This window comes from Phocoena phocoena, chromosome 5 (assembly GCF_963924675.1).
Source record: "Phocoena phocoena chromosome 5, mPhoPho1.1, whole genome shotgun sequence".
In the NCBI taxonomy this organism is placed as follows: Eukaryota; Metazoa; Chordata; class Mammalia; order Artiodactyla; family Phocoenidae; genus Phocoena; species Phocoena phocoena.
Window position 1 is genome coordinate 111,706,915 of NC_089223.1, and position 23,615 is coordinate 111,730,529.

A 23,615-nucleotide genomic window follows, 5' to 3' on the forward strand; every position below is an offset into this window, starting at 1 on the left:
AGGCCAGGCCCGACGAGCACACAGGCATCGTCTGAGTGGCTGGCCTCTTTGCCCTACCATGGACATGTTAGCAAGGTCCTTCAACGGGTGTAGATAAAGGTTAAGTGCAGTGGAGCCTGGGGCCGTTGAAACATGCCTTGTGCAAAGACTCAAAGCCATAAATTGTACTGACAAAGGCAATTTAAAATATCAAAGTCCTAGGTCTTTCAGACGAGCACCAAGGAAGACGATGTGAGATTGAGCTGGACGTTAGTGAGAGCTCTGCAATTCAGCGTGACCTCGACAACTACGGCAAAGAGACCCGAGCTCATCCCCTCCTGCCTGCTCTCCTCACTCCATCCCGGCAGCATGGCCCCTGCCCTGTCTGAGCTGAGCAAGGACACAGTCAACAAACAAAAAATGATTCCTAAGCATCTTGAGACAACATGATCACATATAAAGGCTAATTAAACTTGGCATCTCTAAAACTCTGCATTGCTAAGTATCAGCTTTTATTACATTTCACTCTTGGTTACCAGAGGGAAGGGAAAAAATGCAAACAATCAAAAAGAAGCCTTTTGTTTAAGATCCCTTCTACATAGGCCAGTGACACATTGTTGTTGTTCAGTGGCTAACACAGTAGCTGATGATTGGGAGACAGAAAGCTCCAAATTGCCCTGGATGTGAAGAGATGCCAGATTTTGTCAGTAACTTAAAAATTAAATTAAAAGACAGATCAAGATGAATTAAGTGCTTTGGTCACTTGGTATATGTCAACTATTTTAGTTCCTTGGTGATTTTTGAAGATGTGCCCAAAATGCCTTGCTCAGAACATTTACCAACCAGAGTGTATCTCAAATGCTAAAATGGTGAATTGAAAAAGGTGAATTGAAAAAGAAAAGTCAATACTTTATAAATTTTAAAAATCAGTCCAGTCATCGAGAAAATATTGTTTTCATGAAGCATTTTATAGTTCAGTACAGCTAGCTCATGCAATTGCTAGAAGAGAGAAGAGACCCTGCCAAGTGATTTGTGTATTTATTGTAGTGTTTCTACTGGAAAGACTAAATATATATTCCACCCTGCTGACAATCACTTCCCTTTTGCCCCTGCAAAATAACCCTAGAGTTATTTTCTCTTTCAAACGCTAACAACATCATGTTTCTTGTGAAAAGAACTAAGACTCAGAGAGCCAAAGGCACCTAAGTCTAAATTCAGAAGTATGACTTTTCAGGAAATACACCCACTTTTTTTTTTTGGAGAAAACTGTTTAAAAATCCAGACTGAATAGCTGCTTCTCAGTTGGAAAGGTCACTTTAAGTGCACTGTCCACAACATTAACTAGAAATGACCCTTGTCATCACTCTCAGCATGTGGGACAGAAGAAACAAATGAAAAGGCACACCCAAAAGATGGTTTCTAGAATAGGCCACTTGGATAATAAATGAGACGCTGTGCTCGTGGACCACATGGGCTCCTGAGGCATTGTTCCCACTGTGAGAGCATGCTGGGTGGCTTCGAGATTACAAGGCTGCAGAGAACTGCAGCATCTCCACTGGACCATCATCCCAAAGTGATGAAAACACTGTCTAAAGTTTCCCAGCTAAGAACACTCCTTCAGTAATGTATTTCAGATTGTGATGTTGTATTTTGGTGATTGTATATTCCTTCCTATGCACATTTTTAGGAGAATAAATCAAGGAAAATGTTTTAATTATATCATGTGCACACAGTTTTTTCCCCCTGGTATTTAGCTGTTGTCGGGAAGGACTTCACTAAGCAGAATGTTCTTTGTCCTTGCTACAGTAAACAGTTAAATTATAGAGCCAGCTGGTTGCTTGCCAGGGAGGTTGGAGAGGAAAGAGCATCCTGTCTTCACTTTTCTTCCCATGTTACCGAACTGCTTCTTATAGACCCCCATCCTCATCTCCTGCACCCTCTCCTCTTCCTCCCTCCCTACCTCTCTAAAGCCAAAAACATTAAAATTAAATATCGAGAACTTCTGGCACTGAACTGATGGGTGGGGCTACACCGATTTTCTGGTCTTTCCTCTTCTGGGAAATAACTTTTAAACATCATCAGGTGGTGACGTCACTTCTAGTTCTACCTGCAGTCACTCTCATTAGGCCTCCTTGAAGGGAAGAGTCTGGTGAAATCACAGGTATGTGCCCTGGCTCTGCCACTTACTAGAAGAATGGTGCCTAGCCTCTCAGAGCCTTCGAGTTCCCATATGTAAAATGGGTGTAAAAAGATACACCTTGTGATGTTGTGAGGATGGAGATAATGCATGTGAAGGACCTAGCTCAGTGGCTGGCACATTTTGGTGTTCAGTAAGTGATAGAAGTTTGTTATCATTATTATCTAAACTCTTTCTCCTTTGCAGCCCTGCTGAATTTATTTCCCCAGCCCCACTCTCACTAACTTTAGTGGCCAAGGCCACTTAACTGCAGGTAACCTCAGACTCTCCCCCCAGATGCAGGGGATAGTCTTGCTTTTAAGAAGTCATTTCTTTTTTTGAAAATTTTTATTGAAGTATAGTTGATTTATGATGTTGTGTTCGTTTCTGGTGTACAGCAAAGTGATTCCATTTATATATATATATATATATATATATATATATATATATATATATATATTCTTTTTCATATTCTTTTCCATTATGGTTTATTACAAGCTATTGAATATAGTTCCCTGTTCTGTATAGTAGGACCTTGTTGTTTATCTATTTTATGTATAGTAGTGTGTATCTGTTAATCCCAAACTCCTAATTTATCCTCCCCCCACCCTTTCCCCTTTGGTAACCATAAGTTTGTTTTCTGTGTCTGTGAGTCTGTTTCCATTTTGTATATAAGTTCATTTGTACCTTCTTTTTAGATTCCACATATAAATGATATCATATGATGTTTGCCTTTCTCTTTCTGACTTATTTGACTTAGTATGATAACCTCTAGGTCCATCCATGTTGCTACAAATGGCATTATTTCATTCTTTTTTATGGCTGAGTAATATTCCATTGTATACATGTACCACATCTTCTTTATCCATTCATCTGTCAATGGACATTTAGGTTGCTTCCATGTCTTGGCTATTGTAAATAATGTTGCTATGAACATTGGGGTGCATGTATCTTTTCAAATTAGAGTTTTCTCTGGATATATGCCCAGGAGTGATATTGCTGGATCATATGGTAATTCTATTTTTAGTTTTTTAAGGAACCTCCATACTGTTCTCCATAGTGGTTGTACCAATTTACATTCCCACCAACAGTGTAGGAGGGTTCCCTTTTCTCCATACTCTCTCCAGCATTTGTTATTTGTAGACTTTTTTTAATGTTAGCCATTCTGACTGGTGTGATACTTCATTGGAGTTTTTTGTTCTTTTTGCGGTACGCGGGCCTCTCACTGTTGTGGCCTCTCCCGTTGCGGAGCACAGGCTCCGGACGCGCAGGCTCAGCGGCCATGGCTCGCGGGCCCAGCCGCTCCACGGCATGTGGGATCCTCCCGGACTGGGGCACGAACCCGTGTCCCCTGCATCGGCAGGGAGACTCTCAACCACTGCGCCACCAGGGAAACCCCCTTCATTGGAGTTTGGATTGCATTTCTCTAATAATTAGTGATGTTGAGCATCTTTTCATGTGCCTATTGGCCATCTGTATGTCTTCTTTGGAGAAATGTCTATTTAGGTCTTCTGCCCATTTTTTGATTGGATTATTTGGTTTTTTGTTATTGAGTTGTATGAGCTGTTTGTATATTTTGGAAATTAAGCCCTGTCGGTCACATCGTTTGCAAATATTTTGGCGAAGTCAGTTCTAATCAGGGTGTGAAGAAGTGGGAAATGCAAATAACAAAAACAGCAACAGTAATAGGTTCCATTCATGTAGTTATTTACTAATGCTTAGTCATCATTATCATGTCATTTAAACTGTATCAAATTACTGTTTTTTAAGTCAAAGTAGTCTAATATTGACAAGTTCATTATGGCCTAGCCTAAATAATACTTAACATGATCCTCTTGTTCTGTCTCTCTTCAACCTCATCACCAGGTAGTCCCACATCCACCCAGCCTCATCTGACTGCAGTTCCCCAGGTAAGCCTGCCTTCCTACAACTGTTTCGCGAGGCTCTTACCTTTGCCTGCAATATCCTCCCCTACCTCTCCTGGGAAGCTCTTATTTGCCCTTCAAGACAACTCAAGTTTCACCTCCTCAGGGAAACCTTCTCTGACTCTTCTCCTACTTCCCTCTAGTTACACACACACACAAACACACACTTGCACGCACGCACACACACACACACACACACACACACACACAGAGGCTCCATTACACCATCACCAACCTTTATGGTGGGACCTCAGCTGAGCAGTAATTGCTTGTTTATGTATCTGCCTCCCCCATTAGATTATGAGTACGTGAAAGCAGAGATTGTGAGTTCATTTTGTCAGCACCAGTGCCTAGCCTAGCACTTGGTCGTTAATAAGGCCCTGTTGAATGAGAGAATTAAATCATTAAAAATCACAAGATTAATTAAGAGTGTAGTTTTATGATTGACCCATTGTGGCATAACTCCTGGTGTAATACACTATTTAACATTATGCCACGCACATTGCACGTGTTCCATAAATGTTTGTGAACTGAATGAATGAATGATGGCAGGTGAAAATCTCTTAATTAGATCCAGAGGGTCCTCTTTCTTTGTACAATCCAAACAAGAAAGGCGTTCGTTCTCAGACACTGAAAAAAACTATGCCGCCATCTTTGTCTTACAAAAGACTCATCTGAATGATAATGAGTGTGGAAAATGGATTAGCTCCTGGGTGGACAGGTTTTTTCTGTTTGTTTGTTTGTTGTTTGTTTTTGTTTTTCGGCTGGGTAAAAACGTAAAAGAGTGATGAGTGCTCCATGGCTTAGGGAGATTTAATCCCCTCTTATTTTCCATGATTTTAATTTTAGTGCTTATTTAATTAAGAAAATTAAACTATTTTGGGTACATTAATTAAAATTGATAAAAAATAATGGTTCCCAGGGTTGTGTTAATGTTGATTTTTATCATTATTTTATAACTCTGGAGAAATTGGTTATCATCTGTTCTTGGATTCTAGTGATAAAGCATCATTATCACCAGGAGTATTCTACTATTATGTGGCCAAAATGTGTTAGTAATCAAATTTTTAAAATGATCAATGAATGTTGCTAACCCTCATTGTATGTATTACTACATAATATGCGTCAAATAAAGTACTGAATTATTTTTAAAATAAGCAATAAAGAAGACCTAATTTATTGGTCTTGGCTCAGAAACCAAGTGTTTTAAAGTGCATTAAGAAGGCTGTTTCTCGGGCTTCCCTGGTGGCGCAGTGGTTGAGAGTCCGCCTGCCGATGCAGGGGACACGGCTTCGTGCCCCGGTCCGGGAGGATCCCACATGCCGTGGAGCGGCTGGGCCCGCGAGCCATGGCCGCTGAGCCTGCGCGTCCAGAGCCTGTGCTCCACAACGGGAGAGGCCACAGCAGTGAGAGACCCGCGTACCAAACAAAAAAAAAAAAAAAAAAAAAAAGGCTGTTTTTCAAGTTTCATGAATTAAAGACTGTGGTTCATCCTTTAGCCAGAGCAGACAAGCATCATTGAGATTAAGGATACATCATAAAGCTAAAATCAAGCAAAACAGACTTCAGAAAAAAAAATTATCAGGGATAAAGAGGGGTTTTAATTGGGTAGTGTGAAGTCTATGGACCAAATTGGGAATCTAACAAAGTGTCTGACTCCATTTTTGATGTTTGATGATTGACAGCTATGAAGCCCTTCCACTGTCCCTTACCTCTCTTCCTCACATCTGGATGAGCTGACCAGAAAGCCTAGGTGCTTTTTTCTTTGGCACCAGCAGGAATTTAAAAGCATGAAACCCCAGCCCGTGGAAAGAACTCTCACACCAGCCCTACCCTCTAAACTCCATGAAACCCTAAGCCCATTCTTTCAAGCCATTTTACACTCGTTTGGGAGGCTTCCTTGTTCTCCCCAGGAAGCCGTGTTATGTGAATAATAACCTCACACCCTTTTGATGCACGTGTGGCATCATCAGTTTTGACATCCAAATTTTGGATGGAGCAGGGGACCCGTTGTGCATCTGCAGGCTGACCACAGTAGCGGAAAATTGATATTTTTAACAACGTGGAATCTTCTGATCCATGAGTACCATACACCTCTCCATTTATTTAAGTCTTCTTTAATGTTTCCATAAATACTTTCTAGTTTTCAGCATGCACATTTTGCCCATATTTTGTTAAATTTTTCCTAAGTAGTTTATATTCTGATGCTGTACATAGTCTTATTTTCTTGTTTCAATTTCCAATTGTTCTTTACTAGTACATAGAAATATAATTGAAGTGACATCAGCAAGATGGCAGAATAGGAGTTCTCCGCCTTCATCCCCCCACAGTACATCGACTTTTACAGTCACCTACGGATAAGAGCACCCTTGTGGGCATCCAGGAGTCCAGCAGAGAAACCCCAGCATGCCACTGAAGCAGAAGAATCCAGGAATAGATTCATTGAAGATGGTAAGAGGAGCAGTTTCACTTTGCCCACATCACTCTTCTCCTAAGGCTTGGTGCCAGGAAAGACCCCCACAGCCATGACTTCTTTCACAGGGAAGACTGAGAGCATGTGAGTGAGTGCCCAGGTTCCCCAGCTGGGCAGGATGCTACCCAAGAGACCCACTTCTTTCTCACTTCACCCAGATTATTGAGGGGATCTGCAACCTTGAGTGTTGGGAGAAGTTGAGAGTACAGCAGCCAGGGCTCGGAACTCAGCAAAGGGATACTACTAATTGCTTCATGGTTCTGCCTACTAACTGATTCACAGACTCTTGTCAGAAAGTCCCTCCATGAGAAATGATGGATGCCTCACATGCAGCCCCCCCCAACGCCCCCCCACATGCACCCCCAACGCCTAACTGCCCACCTCCTCGCGTAGCCATCTTCTGTGGACAGTGAGAACAAGTACTTGCAGATGACTAGCAAGCAAGCGCAGAAAGCCAGTCTAATTCTGCAAGATTAGATGAAGACTCACAGACTCGAGCGTTTCAGAACACTTCATCAGGGAAAACAAATGGGACACTTTCAACACCAGGCTTTGCAGGACTGAGAGAAGGTATACACTCTTAGGAACTTCCCCAAGAAGGAACAAAAAGTGTGGAGCAGGCACACCCATAGAAAAGGTCTGGAAAAGCCTCAGAACCTCTGGCTGGGCTATCAAGTGAAAGTATCTCTCTGCTAAAGCCAGTCACTAAAGCCTAGAGGTGACTCTTCTTCAAAAGTGAAAACAGCAAAAAAAAAAAAAAAGTGAAAACAGCAATGTAAGACTTCAAGCAAGAGCATGAAAAGTCAAGGAAGCATGATATCATCAAAGAAGCACAATAATTCTCTAGCAACTGACCCCAGAGAAATAGAAATCTATGAATTGCCTGACAAAGAATTCAAAATACAATAATTGTTCTAAGGACGCTCAGTGAGTACAATTCAGTGAGCACACAGACCGTGTGACAAATTCAGTAAAACAATGTATGAACAAAACTGAGAGTTTCAATAGAGAGATGTAAACCACCTGAAAGAGAAATTAAGAAAGCAATCCCATTTACAATAGCATCAAAAAAAATAAAATACTTAGGAATAAATTTAACCAAGGAAGTAAAAGATCTATACACTGAAAACTATAAGACATTGTAGAAAGAAATTGAAAGAGAGACAAATAAATGCAAAGACAACCTATGTTCATGAATTGGAAGAATTAATATTAAAATGTCTATACTATCCAAAGCAATCTATAGATTCAATGCAATCCCCATCAAAATTCCAAAGGCTTTGTTCATAGAGATATTTAAAAATCCTAAAATTCTTACAGAACCACTAAAGGCCTCAAATACCCAAAGCAATCTTGGAAAGAAGAACAAAGCTGGAAGTATCACACTTCCTGATTTCAAACTATATTGCTTAACTATAGTAATCAAGAGTATGGTACTGACATAAAAACAAACACACAGCCCAATGGAACAGAACAGAGATCCCAGAAATACAGTCAACTAATCTGATAAGGACACCAAGAACATTCAAATGGGGAAAGGATAGTCTCTTCAATAAATGGTGCTGGGGGTTTCCCTGGTGGTGCAGTGGTTGAGAGGCCGCCTGCCGATGCAGGGGACACGGGTTCGTGCCCGGCTCTGGGAAGATCCCACATGCCGCGGAGCGGCTGGGCAGGTGAGCCATGGCCGCTGAGCCTGCGCGTCCGGAGCCTGTGCTCCGCAACGGGAGAGACCACAACAGTGAGAGGCCAGCGTACCGCAAAAAAAAAAAAAAAAAGAGTTTCTGTAGAATAACTTCCTAAAAATAGAATTTCGGGTTCAAGGGGTATCTGCTTTTTAATTTTTGAAACAACCCCTCCAAAACCATACCACATAGGCTCCTTTCTTGTTCTACGATGTATTATCAAATGATGAAGCATTTTATTTCATTCTCCAAATAAATACATTAATTATAGTTATTAACTATAAATAATGTCATTCTAAAATCAATGGTAATTACGATTATTCTAGATTTTTACTAATCTGGATTTTTCCTTGATACTTCAATAGAACTCATGTTGTTTTTTACCTTTCTCAATTATTACTTTATTTTTTTATTGAAGTAAGTTGCTGTACAATATTATATAAGTTACGGATGTACAACATAGTGATTCACAATTTTTAAAGGTTACATTCCATTTATAGCTATTATAAAATATTGGCTACATTCCCCATGTTGTACAATATATCCTTGTAACTTAATTTATACCTAATAGTTTGTACCTCTTACTCCCCTTCCCCTATATTGCCCCTCCTCCCCCTTCCCCTCCCTTCTCCCCACTGGTAACCACTAGTTTGTTCTCTGTTATTTTTGAAATAACTAAAAATCCGAAGTCTATAATTTTTATATTTAAAATACCATATTCATTTGTTACTGAACTTTGCCCCAAAGTCCAGCAAGCCAAATGCTGAGACGGTGGAGGTTCGCATCAGACAAAAGGTTTATTCAGGAGGCAGCCAAGTGAGGACAAAGAAGAAAAAGTCTCAAGTCAGCCTCCCCCAAGGCGAGGGGCTCGGAATATTTATGGGATAAAGCTGAGGCATGGGGAGCGTGGGGAAAAGTGACTGAAGATAAGGAAAAGGTGAGGTACTTGTCCTGCCCTGTAGATGCCACAGGTGCAACTCAATAACAAGCCTCTTCGTGGAGGAAAACGGCGATTAGCATGCTGTAAGGGTGGAGGTTTTGGCCCTCTGACATCACAGGGTCACCAGTGGACACTCGCACATGCCCAGTTGGAGGGTCGGTCATCTCAAACCCGCTCGAACTAGACACAGCTTACTCCAAGTTCCTGATAGAACAACTTGGGCAACATTGTTTAGGCTACCTGACACTTGAAGGACGTGCAAATTTTTGCAAAAATAATCAAAGTGGAGATTTATCAGAGAAGGTACGTTACAGTGCATTATTTATTAAACAATTTAAAGGCTGTAACTGGTGACTACACTTGGTTTCACATTTGGTACACGTGTATTTCCAAAGAATAACCAAAGAGCAACCATTCGTTGGGACTTACTATGTGCCAACCACATTACATGTACTAGCTCATTTAGCTCTATTTAGAAATAGGGAACTAAAGCCAAAATTAAGTCGACCACACAGCTAATAAATATTAGAAATGAGGTTTGAACCCAAGCTGACTGATCCCCAAGCCCAGGCATGTGATACTCAGAGGATTCAAATTTAACTTTTCTATTTTACTGTGATAGAGCAATGTGAATGGGAGCTCAAGTATATTACAACGCACACAGAAAGGTGCTACTTAAGCCCACGCTCCACAGCTACCCAGCCCGAGCACTCTGAGGCGGGAGCACCAATACCAGAGAGAAGCCGGCGCTGCGAGGAAGAGCCCACATGCTTCACCTAAGACCCAACGCAGCCAAATAAATAAGTAAGTAAATAAAAGCAGGGGGGAGAGCTTTGAGATGTTTCTTAATTGAGTATGCATATAAATAGGAATTTGGGACTGATTGTTCTTTGTCTATTAAAAAAATTCCTCATTCGTCAGCGTTAACTCCACAAATACTTGCTGAGCTCCTACTGTATGGGAGGCCCTGTTACAGACGCTGGAGAATGAGAACCGGCGTGTGTGCACGTGCGCGCACACTTCCTCCTGGAGCTTACTGTAACAAGATAACTTGGTAAGTTCTTATACCTGTTGGTGATAAGTGTGAGGAAAATAAAGATGGTTTGACCTTTCCAAAGCGATGTACACAACTGGACAAGAATAAACAAATCATACATGTATTCAATACACTGTCTCCAATTGAATTAATATCTAAAAATGAGGTATAAACTTTAAAAGGAAAAAGCCCATTTGTTGACTTGGATCTCTCAAAGTCTCTGCATCGTAAGGTGAAGAGCAAACCTCCTTACTAAAAGATCCATACTTTTATTGCTTTTCATGAAGTTCAGTGACAGAGTAGTATACTTCATCCAGCCTTTGGAAAACAAGTATTGACATTAAGGTGAAGCTAGGAGAACACTAGTTCATAAGGAATGAAGTAAAAATCCAAACTGCCATGCTTGGGGCTGATTCCTTCAGCTTTCACTACCTCTCCTCTGCTCTACAGCTCTCTGCTCTGACGCCCACCGTCTCCCCTCTTCAGCAAACCAGACCATCATGTTAATAAGAGTTGATTTGTAAATAGCGTCTCCCTCGCGCCATCTCCATCCCCCTTTGGCCAGGCTCCTACTTTTCTGCTCAATGGCACAGATGCGGCTTTGAGCTGACTGGGACCAGGCAGCTATTAGCAGCAAATCCAGTGAGGGAAATTAATGAAGGGGACAACTAATAAAAGACAGCTCAGGACAGCCAGACTAACTTGCTCCGAGCAGTAATTAACTTTTTTTCTTTTTCTTTTCTTTTTTTTTTTTTTTTAGCTCATGAAGGTAAATATGCCATCGGCACTGGTCCAGTCTAACTCTTCTTTATTAAAAAGGAGAGAGCAGAGCTATTCATGGGGAGCTGAGACTTAATCTGTTTTCGCCCCAAGAAGAACAGTTTTAAATTACTTGTGTGATGTGTTTGTAGATCCTTGATGCCCAAATCAAGATATACCTTTAAAGATGAGGGAGAAAGGAGGTAGATGAAGAAATATGTCTCTGAATAAAAGAAATAGTCATCCTCTGCTCAGAGGCAGCTTGAAAGAGAGAATCTTGTTTAAAGGTTTGCTCTTCATCCGTACCTAAAATGATTGACTTTTTCTGTTCAATGCAAGCGCTGAATAAAAAACAAGATTGGATTCAAAGTGCACGGCAAGTCTTAGATGTCGGTGTTAAATATGAGCATAGCTTGAGGGATGTTTCAGTTGCCTTTCTCCATCCTCCAGTTTCCATTTTTAAAGACACAGTTATAAAAGGCAACTTAAAATTTTGTGTCTTCATCTATTTTTGAAAATCAACACAGCTCTTCTTCTGAAGATACGTCTTCTGAAAATACACGTACGAACATAAAACAGTTAGGGTTTGTCCAAAAGTGTTTCTAAAAACAAACCTATAGTATTTTATAAAAACTTTGGGGCTTCCCTGGTGGCGCAGTGGTTGAGAGTCCGCCTGCCGATGCAGGGGACACGGGTTCGTGCCCCGGTCCGGGAGGATCCCGCGTGCCGCGGAGCGGCTGGGCCCGTGGGCCGTGGCCGCTGGGCCTGCGCGTCCGGAGCCCGTGCTCCGCAACGGGAGAGGCCACAACAGTGAGAGGCCCGCGTACAGAAAAAAAAAAAAAAAAAAAAAACTTTGAAAATCAGAACTAGAAAAGACTTTGGAAATACCTAGTCTTATCAGGCTTGTCAGGCTGAGAGACTTACTCATGGTCACACAGCCAATCAGTAACAAAAAGGACCCTCACCACAAATTCAGCCTCTTGACTCAATCCAGTGCTCTGGCTTCCCCAAAATGAAAAGCCTCATCACATACTCTAAGTTAATAAGCTGATTATAGTACTTTGGCCAAATGTGTAATTTATCTTTACTGTCCCCTTACAGGCTTGGGTACAACAGGATCAAATAACATTATCACAGTGAGTTTTATCCATAGCACCCCAGGAGTCAATCTACTCTTCAAACTAACCCCCAGAACCTATGGAAGCACCTCGGTCGCTTTCTGTATAGGATGGGGCAAACACATAATTACGTGCAGGGCTCTCTCAAGAATAGATGGCTCTTCAGATAATGGGTGCCCTCCTGCAAAACTGCCTTCAGTCAATCAGTAACACTATACAAAGGAGAGTACAGCTGCATATTATTATTTCCCACAAGATAGCAGAAAAGTTATGTGTCGTGAATGACAGAACTTCATACATGCTTACTTCTACATCAGCAGTAGGGAGAAATAAAATTAAAGTTTATTACAATAGAGAAAATGAGGACAGTGACACTATAGGCTTTAAAAATAAAAATAGCTTTTATTACATAAGGTATGTAAAGTAGTCAAATTCATAGGAACAGAAAGAAGAATATTGGTTTCCAGAGGTTGGAAAGGAGGAGAAATGGGAGCTGTTGTTTGATGGGTGTAGAGTTACAGTTTTGCAAGATGAAAACATTCTGGAGATTGGTTGCACAACACTGCAAATATACTTAAAACTACTAAACTGTACAGTTAAAAAGGTTAAGATGATTTTTAAAAATCACTCTAAGAATGGCTGTAGACTTTGAGACATAAAGCTTTCTTGCATGGCCAAAAATAAAAATAAAATTGTCTTTTATAACAGAATCTTCGAACTATTCAGAGGTGAGCCACCAAGTTTTACAGACTTTTTTTTTTTGCTACAAATAAGTTATATAGTCTTCAAATAAATATACTTCCATATTAATCAAAGTGGGTTTTTATGATGCAGCAACAACCTTCAAATCTTCCTGGCTTTCAACTCACAAGTTTTTTTCTCCCTCATGTAACATCCACTGTGAGTTGAGGTGACTCACAAGAACCACTACTCTTTATATGATCACTCAGAAGCCCAACGAGCTTTGATATGTTGGCCTCACCCTCTCAAGAGAAGAGGAAGATAGAGACCAGAGATGGAGCCCCACCCTACTGTAAGGGGCCTGAGCATGCCCAATAGGGTTAGAACATCAGATATTCGTGGAGACTAGAAATGTCCTCCACAGTATCCAGTGGCAGGATTTTGTCCAGATGGAATGAAATGAAGTCACAGGCTTTGAATAAGAGTTCCAGAGTAGGGTAAAGATAGTACCAATGAAATTCTGTTTCCTGAAACATGCAGGAATATTGCCTAGTGTATATGGGAGGTGCTATCAGGACAAGAAATAGTAATACTGAAACAGTGATACCATGATGAAGGGCAGTGGCTGATGATTGTGACTGTTACAGATTCTGCGAGACAGTGAAGATACTGTGTGGTGTAATCATAGCTACCTTGTTTAATGTTATTTGGAGACTCCCAATCCCTTCAAATATGCTATCAAAATTCTAAAGTGTGTCATGAATACCAAAAAGTTGAGAAGCCTAACATTTATGAATACTCTCCTTTTAGTCCCTTACGGAAGATCTTGTAACATCACTCGTTTTGCTGGGGTAGGAAAAGGGAACCATTGAACTTTGGTGTCTTTTTGGTGGAAAGAGATGGAACTAGCAATTATCTGGAGAGCTATGACCAGTAGTTGCCACCATAGGGACTTGCTCCAGCCTGCTTTGTAATGTGTTATCACCATTACCATCTTATACATATTGTTATCGAAGACATGAGTATCTGAGAAATTCAGAGTAATGTGAAGGTGAGGGAAGTACTCTGGCCAGTGCCTTCAGCAGTTCAGTTTCATCTTACATAGTTTAGAACCATTTTGCTCTGACAAAAACTCTAAGAAGTCTAGACAAGTCTCCCCAATGTAGGAGAGCAGAATGGTCTTAAGATTCCAGAACAGTTTTACTCAAGTAGAACTGAAACCCCTTTTAAATTATTTGCTCACAAAAAAATAAAACTCAGTTTTCACTACACTCTTTCTGATTCTTCCCAGACTAAAGATGTCATATAGACCCTCCTAGGTCTACTGAAAATGATAGGAATTTCTTTTGCAAAGCCATCAAGAGCTCTATTGGCAAGGCTTTCCTGTGCAGTGCCCATGTCATGCAGATATGGTGAAATCATTTTCTTCTAATTCAAGAGAAACACTGGATTTGAACTCAAAACTTTTGAGTTGCTTTAGTGCTCCACCAGCAAAATCATGTTTTCTTCTTTGTCTATTTCAAGCTGCTGCCATGGAAATTTTGAGTTAAGGAAGATATTAGTTCAGATAGGTTTGATTCAGAAAAAAAATTTTTTTGATCATGTTCTAGGAATGAAAGAAGTATTAATGCATTAATACAATAGTTATCTAAGGTTTATGGTTAGACTTTTCTCCGTACAGTTTCAAAGGTTTTACCTCATTTGATTTCTTTTCCAAAATTATCTGGAAAGTAAGGCAAAAAGATAAATTGATCATATCCTCACAATGAATCAATCTTCTTGTACATGTCATGTAGTGTTTCAATAGATGTGAAAGGTACGAAGAAAAACCACAAAATCAAATTAAAGTTATCCCAGAATCTCTCATTTTTAAATTATTTCAATGCATAGCAAAATTTATGTTACAGAAAGAAAGCAATGGCAAGCCCATGTGGTTGTCCTTTGTCACACTGGCACTAGTTTGGCTTCTTTCTGCTATTCTTATACCAAAGAGGCAATAAACCCCCTTGAGAGTCATAGAGCTGCCTGTGGAGGCCTGACAGAGCATAGAAGCTTTTATGCCAAAATACAATGCACAAAGGGATCATAAACACATGTGAAAAGGAAGATGACCTCTTTGTCACAAGGAATTAGGCTTTATTGCAAGCTGCTACCCTGGAAACCAGCCCCCAGCTTTCTCTGCTTATTTTGAAGCTTCCTGTTCCCATATAATGTGGACTTCAGCACTTTTACTTAATTGTTTCTAGATCAGGTAAGATAGGTGAAAGATTTTGGTTCTTTGCTTCGTTGTTTAATGTCTCCAGGTATGCCTCCAGGTCCTGGAGTGAAGAGAATCAAGGAGAAGGTGGTAATGGAATCATTAGAAGGGAAGGATGAATGAAGAAAAATACTGGTGGCACAGTCTGTTCTACACTTCAGCAAGATCAGAGAAGATATACACTTGTTTTTGAATCTTTGAAAGACCAGCTACAGTCCAAACAGCCTCTCTGGGAGATGTGTCCTTTGAAATAACTCTAACTTTTTGCCTCTTGATTTCTTACATCTCTGGAATTCAGTATACCCTACAGTGTCTACCAGGTAATATGACTCTACAGGGCTATTGTCAAAGTCCAAACAAAATTAAAAGTATGCTTCCATTGGGAAAAATCTTGAATCCCAAGTCCTTCTATTTCATAAGAAGTATGACTTTTGTGAGAAACTTGATATGAAGGAAAACGATTGCTTATACAATTACAGCCTTGAAAAGTAAAAAGGAAAGATAAGTAAAAAGAGAAGTTACAATGAGCTAAACAACTGTTGAAGCTCTGAGTCCAAAAGCTGGTGGGACACTTGAAGAATGCCCCGGAGTCCAGCTTGGTAAGATGCGGGGGCTCAGAAGAGGAATGGGACCCCGGTCGCGCAGGTGCTTCGCGGATCCCCCTTCGTCTCACCGCCCCCGCCTTCCCCGGAATCCTGGGCTTAGGGCCCGAGGAGGCTGAGCGTTTCTCCCACAGGTGAGACCTACCCAGGCTGGAGCGCAGAGCTGGCGGCTGTCCGGTTGCTCAGGAAGCCCCAGCCTCATCACATAGCGTTCCTAGACAATAATCCAAGTTGGCTTTTCCCCCTTCGTGCTTTAGGGTTTGGAGAAGCTGGGTGAGAGAGAAAGCAGAGGTGAAAGCAGAGAACTCCCACCGCCTTCCCTCCTCCTGCGACCCCGGCACCGAGAGGAAAGAAAAAAAAAAAAAAGTCATTTATTGTAGTGCACACAGCATCAGGACTCTTTCCCACTCCATCTTCCGACTCCCGCCACCGTCCAGGGATATAATAGCTCCGGCCACACTGGCTTTCTCGATCCGCTTTCCGGATGACTGAATTTCTTTGCTCCTCTCTCCTGTCGGGGACCATCTGAAACTGCCCCCATCTTGCGTTCCCAGGGGCCCTCCCCACCCGCCTCGTTTCCACTCAGGGACCAAAGAGCAGCTCACTTCGGCGTCCTCCATAAGACGAACCCCACCCAGGCTGGGTAAACCAAACTGGGAAAGGAAAAACGGGTGGGGGACGAGGAGGACCGCTCCTGCAGACCTCGGACCCGGCGGACCCCGGCGGGTGCCCACTGCGAGCCACGTGGGGAGGCCCCAAGCGAGGCGCACGCCCGCAAAGGCTTTGGAAAAGAGACTGCCGAGAACAATGAACGCTGGAGGACAGAGGGAGGTGGAGGGGGCTGAGAACTCTCGTCCTTCACCGCCTTCCCCCTTTGGGGACATTCCTTAGGTTTAATCATTAAAGTGGATCCTTTTTTAAAAGGAGGCAGGAGCTTAACGCAGCCGTTTCTGACAATCTGCCCCACACGCTGTCAGCGAAGTGAAAGATCTGGATCGAGCTTTGTTGCTTCGCTACCAATAGCAGACTTGGGGAGACCAAGCCTCCTATTTCTGGCCACATCAAAGCAGTGATTATGCAAATACCCATTTTTTTTTTAAAGAATAAGATGGAGGGGGAATTATTTATCAAACAATGAACCCCCTGCCAGGGCGGGAAACAATAGATCAGACCAGATAGCCCTTCTAGCCCCAGGCTGGGGGAGCGGGAAGGGGGGTGCTGGAGCCCTCACGTTTTATTGGTCTAACCTAATTTCACTAATTCTCTTTTCACACATTTTTCTTTTGCGGATTCGGAGGCCAGGACTTTCACGCTCCCGAGAGCGCCCTGCGTTGGCGCGATTCAAGGGCTGCCTGCTTTATTTAATTAATACATTCAAAGCTCGCCTGGGACCCGAGAGCCTGGGGGTGGGGGAAGAGACCGAGGCCGGGCGTGAGGAGGAGGCGCTTTTAACGGGTTCCAGGTGTTGAGGCCCAGCAGTCACAACCTGCCCAAGGCTGTGCGATGCAGGGGGTGCACGCGGCGGGCGGCGGCGGCTCGCAACTCCCTGCCTCTGCCTCTGCCTCGGCCCTGCCGCAGCCGTGCGCCCAGGCGACCCGGGCCGGAGGGTGGGCGCCGCAGAAGCGGGCCCTGGGTCTAGATGCGCTCCGCGGGTAACAGGACCCTCGCTCCCTCCCGGCCAAGGCCGCCCGGGGCCTTCCGAAGCCCGCGCCTCCGCCGGGTCCGCAGGGCTCTGCCCGGGAGGGAGACTACCTGGCTCCTGCCCAGGTGCTGGGGGCTCCGGGACCCCCAGTACTCCTCTCGTCCCTACCTCGCCCGGCGGCCCACCTCTCCGCTTCTCCGTTTTCTCCTTGTTCGCCCTCAGATGGATTTGTCTTAGATCTGGTGAAGGAAAATCAGCCCTAAGTCCTGGGCACTTCTGAACAAGTAAATACAATCAATGCCCGGAGCCTGGCGGCGCCGAAGCAGAGATCCACCCGGGCCAGGACCAACCCCCGCACCTCTCCAGGCTTAGGTAAACACGCCACCGCGCCCCTGGAGCTGGAAAGATCTGGCAACTTTTGCAGTGTGGGACTGTCATCAGAACAACATCGTCATGGCCTTGCTTGAAACGGCTCTCAGAGAGCTCCAAAAGTAGAATGGCTTGGCTCAGCGGCCCACGAACCTGCTTGGTGCAGACAGACCGATCTGGTCCCAGGGCGGGAGGCGAATGGGTAAAATGGAAGAGCGACTATATTCCCTACCGCTGGAAGCTTCGACCAGTAATTCTCATCTCTACAGGGAACGGGAGAGGACGACTGGGCCTCAACCCACAGGCTGCGGAGACTGCCGGGGGTGGCAAGGAGAACTCACAGCGCGAAGTGAGGCAGAAAGAACATCGTTCTTAACCGCTGAAAGTGATTAGACGCCATAAAAAATAACTGCACCTACTTAGTGTAAAATTAGTTCTGCTGTAGATAGCGAAGGAAAAGCCCGAGTGTAGACCACAGACGGGAGACGGAATTCCTGCCGTATATGACGTGATGCTGGTGTGTAAGAGGAACTGCAAGCTCTTGCTGAACGGGTCTCTGGTCCTGGAGAAACTGCAGAGGTGGCTGCTAGATTCAACTAGGTCGCAGGTTGAGTCATTAGGTGTATTACCCATTACTCAAAACTATGACTATTGAACCCTCCCCCCATCTGTGCCTCTCCAAATAAACTGTTAGGGTCACCACCTGTTTATAGGATCCTCCTCACCAGCTGAGGTTTCCTGAGTACCTGCACCTGAAGATTTACCTTCCCCAGACTTGTGTCATGAACCTGTTTCCTTGGCAAGTTTCCAAAAGAAGCCTATAATCACCATAAAAGCATCGTCATCCCTAAATTAACAGTTATTTGGCATTAAAACCGTGATTTTAAACACTCTCATACTACGATTGCTTTGCTTGCTGGCTTGGCTTTTTAAACACTAGAAACATAAAGGTGAATGTACGAGAAAAATCACTTTCTCCTCATATCAGATAATCGAGTGGCTAAGAATAATACAACCTTTAAACTAGAAGGGGTTTTCCAACAGGTCTCCCTTACACCCAGAGATGAAAGCCAGACAAACCCTGGTTGGTTCTTCCTTTTATTAAAAATGGAGTTATTGGGCTTCCCTGGTGGCGCAGTGGTTGAGAGTCCGCCTGCCGATGCAGGGAATGTGGGTTCGTGCCCCGGTCTGGGAAGATCCCACATGCCGCGGAGCGGCTGGGCCCGTGAGCCATGGCCGCTGAGCCTGCGCGTCCGGAGCCTGTGCTCCGCAACGGGAGAGGCCACAGCAGTGAGCGGCCAGCGTACGGCCAAAAAAAAAAGGAGTTATTGAGATATTAAACACTTAATATTTTCCATATGGATGGAGAGGAAGAGCAGTGTCAGATAGATGTCTCGGGAGAGTTATCATTGCTTTATGCAGAGGAGTGGAGGATTTGGCTCAAACCAGAAGCAGATATGAAGTTCATGAGGGTTGGGGAGACAGTGAACAACCAACATTTCTTTACTGGCATGATCTTTTTTTAGCTTGTGTTGGCCTGGACACCCTTCCCTAAGGGGCTTAAACCTAGAATGTGGTCAACCTTCACTTGGTCATCTTTGACCCAAGGCCAAAGGTCACTGATTTCTGCTTTGGAGATTGAGGTACAAGTTACAGAGTTATGTACCCTGGAGATTAGGAAAACATCTTTGCTTTTTCTTTGAAGAAGTTGTGTAAACTATTTTAACAAAGATTGGATTGGCTAATATGAAATCAGCTTTCAATAATAAATTTATAAATACTCAGTTACGTCACAGATGTTAGAGCTGGAAGGGGCCCTTAGAGATCACTGTCCAATCCCTTTAGTTCACAGATGATAACTGAAGCTCAAAGAAGTGAAGTGTAAGAATCAAATTTCTACATACTCCACCAAGAAATTTCAACTTCACTGTTTTTTTAAAATCAAGGATTCTGAACACTGGCACTTATCATGGCTTAATTATCATTAATTAAAATAATTATTAATTATCAAAATAAAATTATCGTAAATGCTCCCCCATTTTTTTTACTAATCTTGTTTGCTCCGAAATTGATTTCTTAAAAACTAAGTTTTGTCTGTATTGAGAGTTATACTTTTATATCAATGTTAGTGTCTCGAATATAATTCAGCTTCCTGTGATTGCTTAGACCTTATGTGTCAGTGAAATCTCTACACAAACATTGACAAAAAAATACAAGTACTCTACTCAATTTGATATTGGGAGAATTTCAGAAAAATGCAACTCATTCTTCTAAAAGCCACATAGCAAGAAAAAATTGTAATACAACACACAAAAACTATGAAAATTAGATATTTTATTTATAGTTTAATCATGAGAACAATTTTCTTGTTCTTCCAAGATGTAAATACATACTAGAATAAACTCTGTAGAATATACAAAAAATACATACTTTTCTCATGAAATTTTTCTTTATAATAAATAGAAGGAAACACGTGTGTGGCTGATCCTGATAATGCTCCGTGTCTGCTTAGGTTTTCAGCCTGTTGATTTATTTTTAATCTCTTGAAAGAATAGGGGAGTTCCTTCTCCCCTAAAAGGTCGAGATAAATAATACATGAAGCAATCCTCCCTCCTGATTTTTCCCTTTTCCTCCACATTTCTCCTTTTGATAGAGAGTTCAGCCTAAATTTCCACGCTTGCATTCAATCATTACAAAGCCTACAAATTATACAATGACTTCTAACCTGGCCCTCTAACAAAACAACTTTTTCCCCCTTATAAATCATAAGAGACAGATGGCAAAATGGAGAAGAAAAAGGAAAGAGAAGGGCGGGACAATAGGCATTGTGACGAATCTGGGAAACAGAACAAAGTGCACATCAGAGAGGGAAAGTTTGGTTTGACAGGTGAAATTCCCACAGCCCGCAGACAGCACTGGGAATAAAGCAGATGCCAGCCATTGCAAATCTGTGGATAATATTATTACCGGTAAAATCATTCAGATGCTAAGATACATTTCTTTCTACTCGACATTAACATCTCTACATAGAAGCAAAGGTGAAGAGATCACAGGAATCAGTTGCATTCCCTCTGGGAGATTCACACGCACTGCACCGGGAGAGGGGAGGAGCGTCAGTCCGCTCTGCAAACTCTTTCGACATGCCACCTTCATCTCTTCCCAGCATCTTTTTAGCCTTAAGAAGTGCCCCCCAAACTCTACCATCCTCTTTGACAATAAGCTCCATCACACCAATAAATTAGAGAGCCCGTCTGAATGAAGGAAGCCCTTCGCCAAGGAAGGCAACAAACAACCCAGGAATCATAACGGCTACACCTGCTCTGAGTAGTGAGATCGTTTCTGGGGCATGGAAGCGGGGTCAGGAGAGGGGTGGGAGGAGGGCTTGAACGGGGACAGGAAAGGGTAGCCACTAAGGCCTGGCGTGGGTAGCAGAGTTGGCGGCTCTAGATACAGTCCCTGACTATGGGCAGGTGAGGTGCGTAGCGGTTCTTGTCGGGAGGTGGGGACTGCCAATAGTCCATGTCTGAACCCGCCGGGCTGGCAGGAGATAAAGTGCAGCTGTAGGGCGAGGTGGAGTTGGAGGAGGCGGAGGAAGACGGCGCGGGGCTGTTCGTGCAGCTCCACGTCGAGGCAGGCGAAGGGCTATCTCCGCTGTTGCTCAGGGCGGCACTAGAGCCTCCGGGGCTCAGCAAGACGGCCTCGGAGAAGAGCGCCCCCGGCAGGCCGCCGCCCCCGCAGTGGTCAGCCAGGCGCAGCGTCTCGGTGAGCGCCCATATGTAGTTATGGGCGAAACGCAGGGTCTCGATCTTGGTGAGCTTGGCGTCCTCGGGGAACGTGGGGAGCACCTCACGCAGCGCGTCCAGCGCCGCGTTGAGGTTGTGCATGCGGTTGCGCTCGCGGTTGTTGGCCTTCAATCTACGGGTCTTCTTGATGCGCTGCACCGTCTCGGCCGTCTTGGCGCCGCGAGAAACGGCCCGCGCCCTGGAGGGGCGCCGCTTGCACTCGTGCACCAGACCCAGCAGCCGCGCTGGCCGGCAGCCCTCGGCCCCTCCCGGCGAGTCAGCCCGCGCCCCGGCCCCGGCTCCGACCCCACGCTGCCGACGCGCCCCGCCCGACGCGCCCAGCTCCTCCTCTTCCTCCTCGTCGGCGCTGGAAGACAGCGGGGTCAGAGCCGCCGAGGCGGGGGAGGCCGAGCCGAGCAGCACCAGCACGTCCTCTTCCTCCTTCAACTCCAAGGTCTCAGATTTGACGAACATCCTGGAGAAGAGAGCAGAGAGGGAGAAAGAACCAAACGAGGCGTCAGTATAGAAGCAGAGGCATGTTCTTGGTGTCACCGGGATGTACTGCTGCGCGCACCCGAAAAGAACCCCTCGGAACGGCGCCAAGGAGGAAGGTAAATTGGGGAGGAAACCCCTCCAGTGCTCCCCAAGCTCAGGAGCGCCCCTTGTTGTGACCCCGTCCTCAGCCAACTGAGTCCCGAACTCTACCGGCCGCCCTGACGGCTGTGTTCCCGCCCCGGAAAGGGCTGCGGCCCCCGTGACAAAGATTCAGCGCGAGCGAAGGGCGTTCGGGCGTGCTGGGACGTAGTGCGGGAAACACCCTTCCAAGTTGGAAGCCGCCGCGCGGATACTTACTTGGTTCGCTCTCTAAATGTGCCTCGGCGTCGCTATTACTTTGGCGTGTGCTGCGATTCTCCGAGTAGTCCGGAGCGCAGCGCTGCCCCTTCTGCTGCCTTGGAAGCAGCGAGACTGGCGCTACTGCGGCGCGCCTCCGCGGGGGACCTTTCCGTCGTGCGAGTTTGCCAAGAGCCCCGGCGGCCGCGGCGACCCGCCCGGGTCTCGTGTGTTGTGCTGGTGGTGCGTGTCTGTCTGTCAGTAAGTCCCCGGCCGTGCGGCTCCTGGCACGCGACTCCCAGGCACTCCAGTTAAAGCGAAGCTGCTTGTGGTTCAGTGGCTGCGTGTCTGGCACACGACTCTCCTTAAAACCCCTTATATACCACCAAGAAAACAATCAGATCTGCCCCCGGGGCCCCCATCTCCCCCCATCCGCGGCCGCCGCCGCCTCCTCCCCCTGTGCCGGCCCCCCTTCTCCCCCGCTTTTCCCTCCCCGGCTTACTCTTTTCATTGCATTATCATCATTCATTTCTTTCTCTTTCTTCACCCACTTCCCCCCTCCCCTGGCCCTGCCATCCATCCTCCTCCTCCCATCGCCCCCGCCTCTCTTCTCCCCCCTTTATCTAATCAGCATAAAATGGTTCTAAAGCTCCTGCTGGAGCTCGAGGCTGCGGTCGGAGTGCTGAAGCGGTGGCGGCTGCACCCGCTCAAGCTGCGGCTGTTGTCGCTGCCGCTGCCCATTGTGATTGGTGGCTCGCGCTCGGCTGGAGCGTGCCGCTAATTTATTAATGAATGGAGGTCGCGAGGCGCAGCTGGCCAATCAGGGCGCCCGGGACTCCGGGAGGCCTGCGAGCCACGCGCACCGGAGCCCGCTCCCTTTCAGCGGCTCATTAGTGGCCAGGGCTCCGGGGGCCGGCGGGGAGACCAAGGCGACCGCCCCCGCCCGGGTCCTTGCGGCTGCACCCCACCCCCGCCCCGACGCGCGCGCGCGCACCGCACCGGGCGTTGCCCGGCCTCCTAGCTCCCGGACGTCGGGATCCGAGGAATTAGTTAATGGGGGTCAGAATCCTGGGGAAAGCAGTTAGCCCTTTGGTGATGCCGGACGTCTCTTGGCAAAGCTTCTTAGGAGCTGTATCAAATAGTAAACTATTTAAAAACGCTTTCATTTGGTTAAAGGAGGAATGGGATATGGATGATGAGCTGTGGGCACTTGGTGGGCAAGCGTGTTTAGGTTCCAGAAGGACTGACGTGGGAGGATGAAGAGAGAGGAGATTGGAGGATTCATAGGGGCGTCTCCTGCCAGGGCAGATAGAGTAGGGGAGCAGCTGATAGGCTTTTAGGGGATGTGAGAATAAAAGCACTC

At 45.0% G+C, this 23,615-nt stretch overlaps 1 protein-coding gene across 1 annotated transcript; it reads right to left on the minus strand.

Moving 5' to 3' along the window:
- Positions 1-21,082: 21,082 nt before the first annotated feature.
- NEUROG2 (neurogenin 2) lies at positions 21,083-22,583 on the minus strand. The gene is made up of 2 exons (XM_065878265.1): positions 22,274-22,583; positions 21,083-21,896 (listed from the first exon to the last, which is right to left on the minus strand). Exon 2 carries the CDS (start codon positions 21,893-21,895, stop codon positions 21,083-21,085), a length of 813 nt encoding a protein of 270 aa, XP_065734337.1. The 5' UTR covers position 21,896; positions 22,274-22,583.
- Positions 22,584-23,615: the final 1,032 nt, after the last annotated feature.

Coding starts and splice junctions, on each gene's coding strand:
- NEUROG2 (XM_065878265.1), bottom strand. CDS start 21,895: ATGTTCGTCAAATCTGAGACCTTGGAGTTGAAGGAGGAAGAGGACGTG.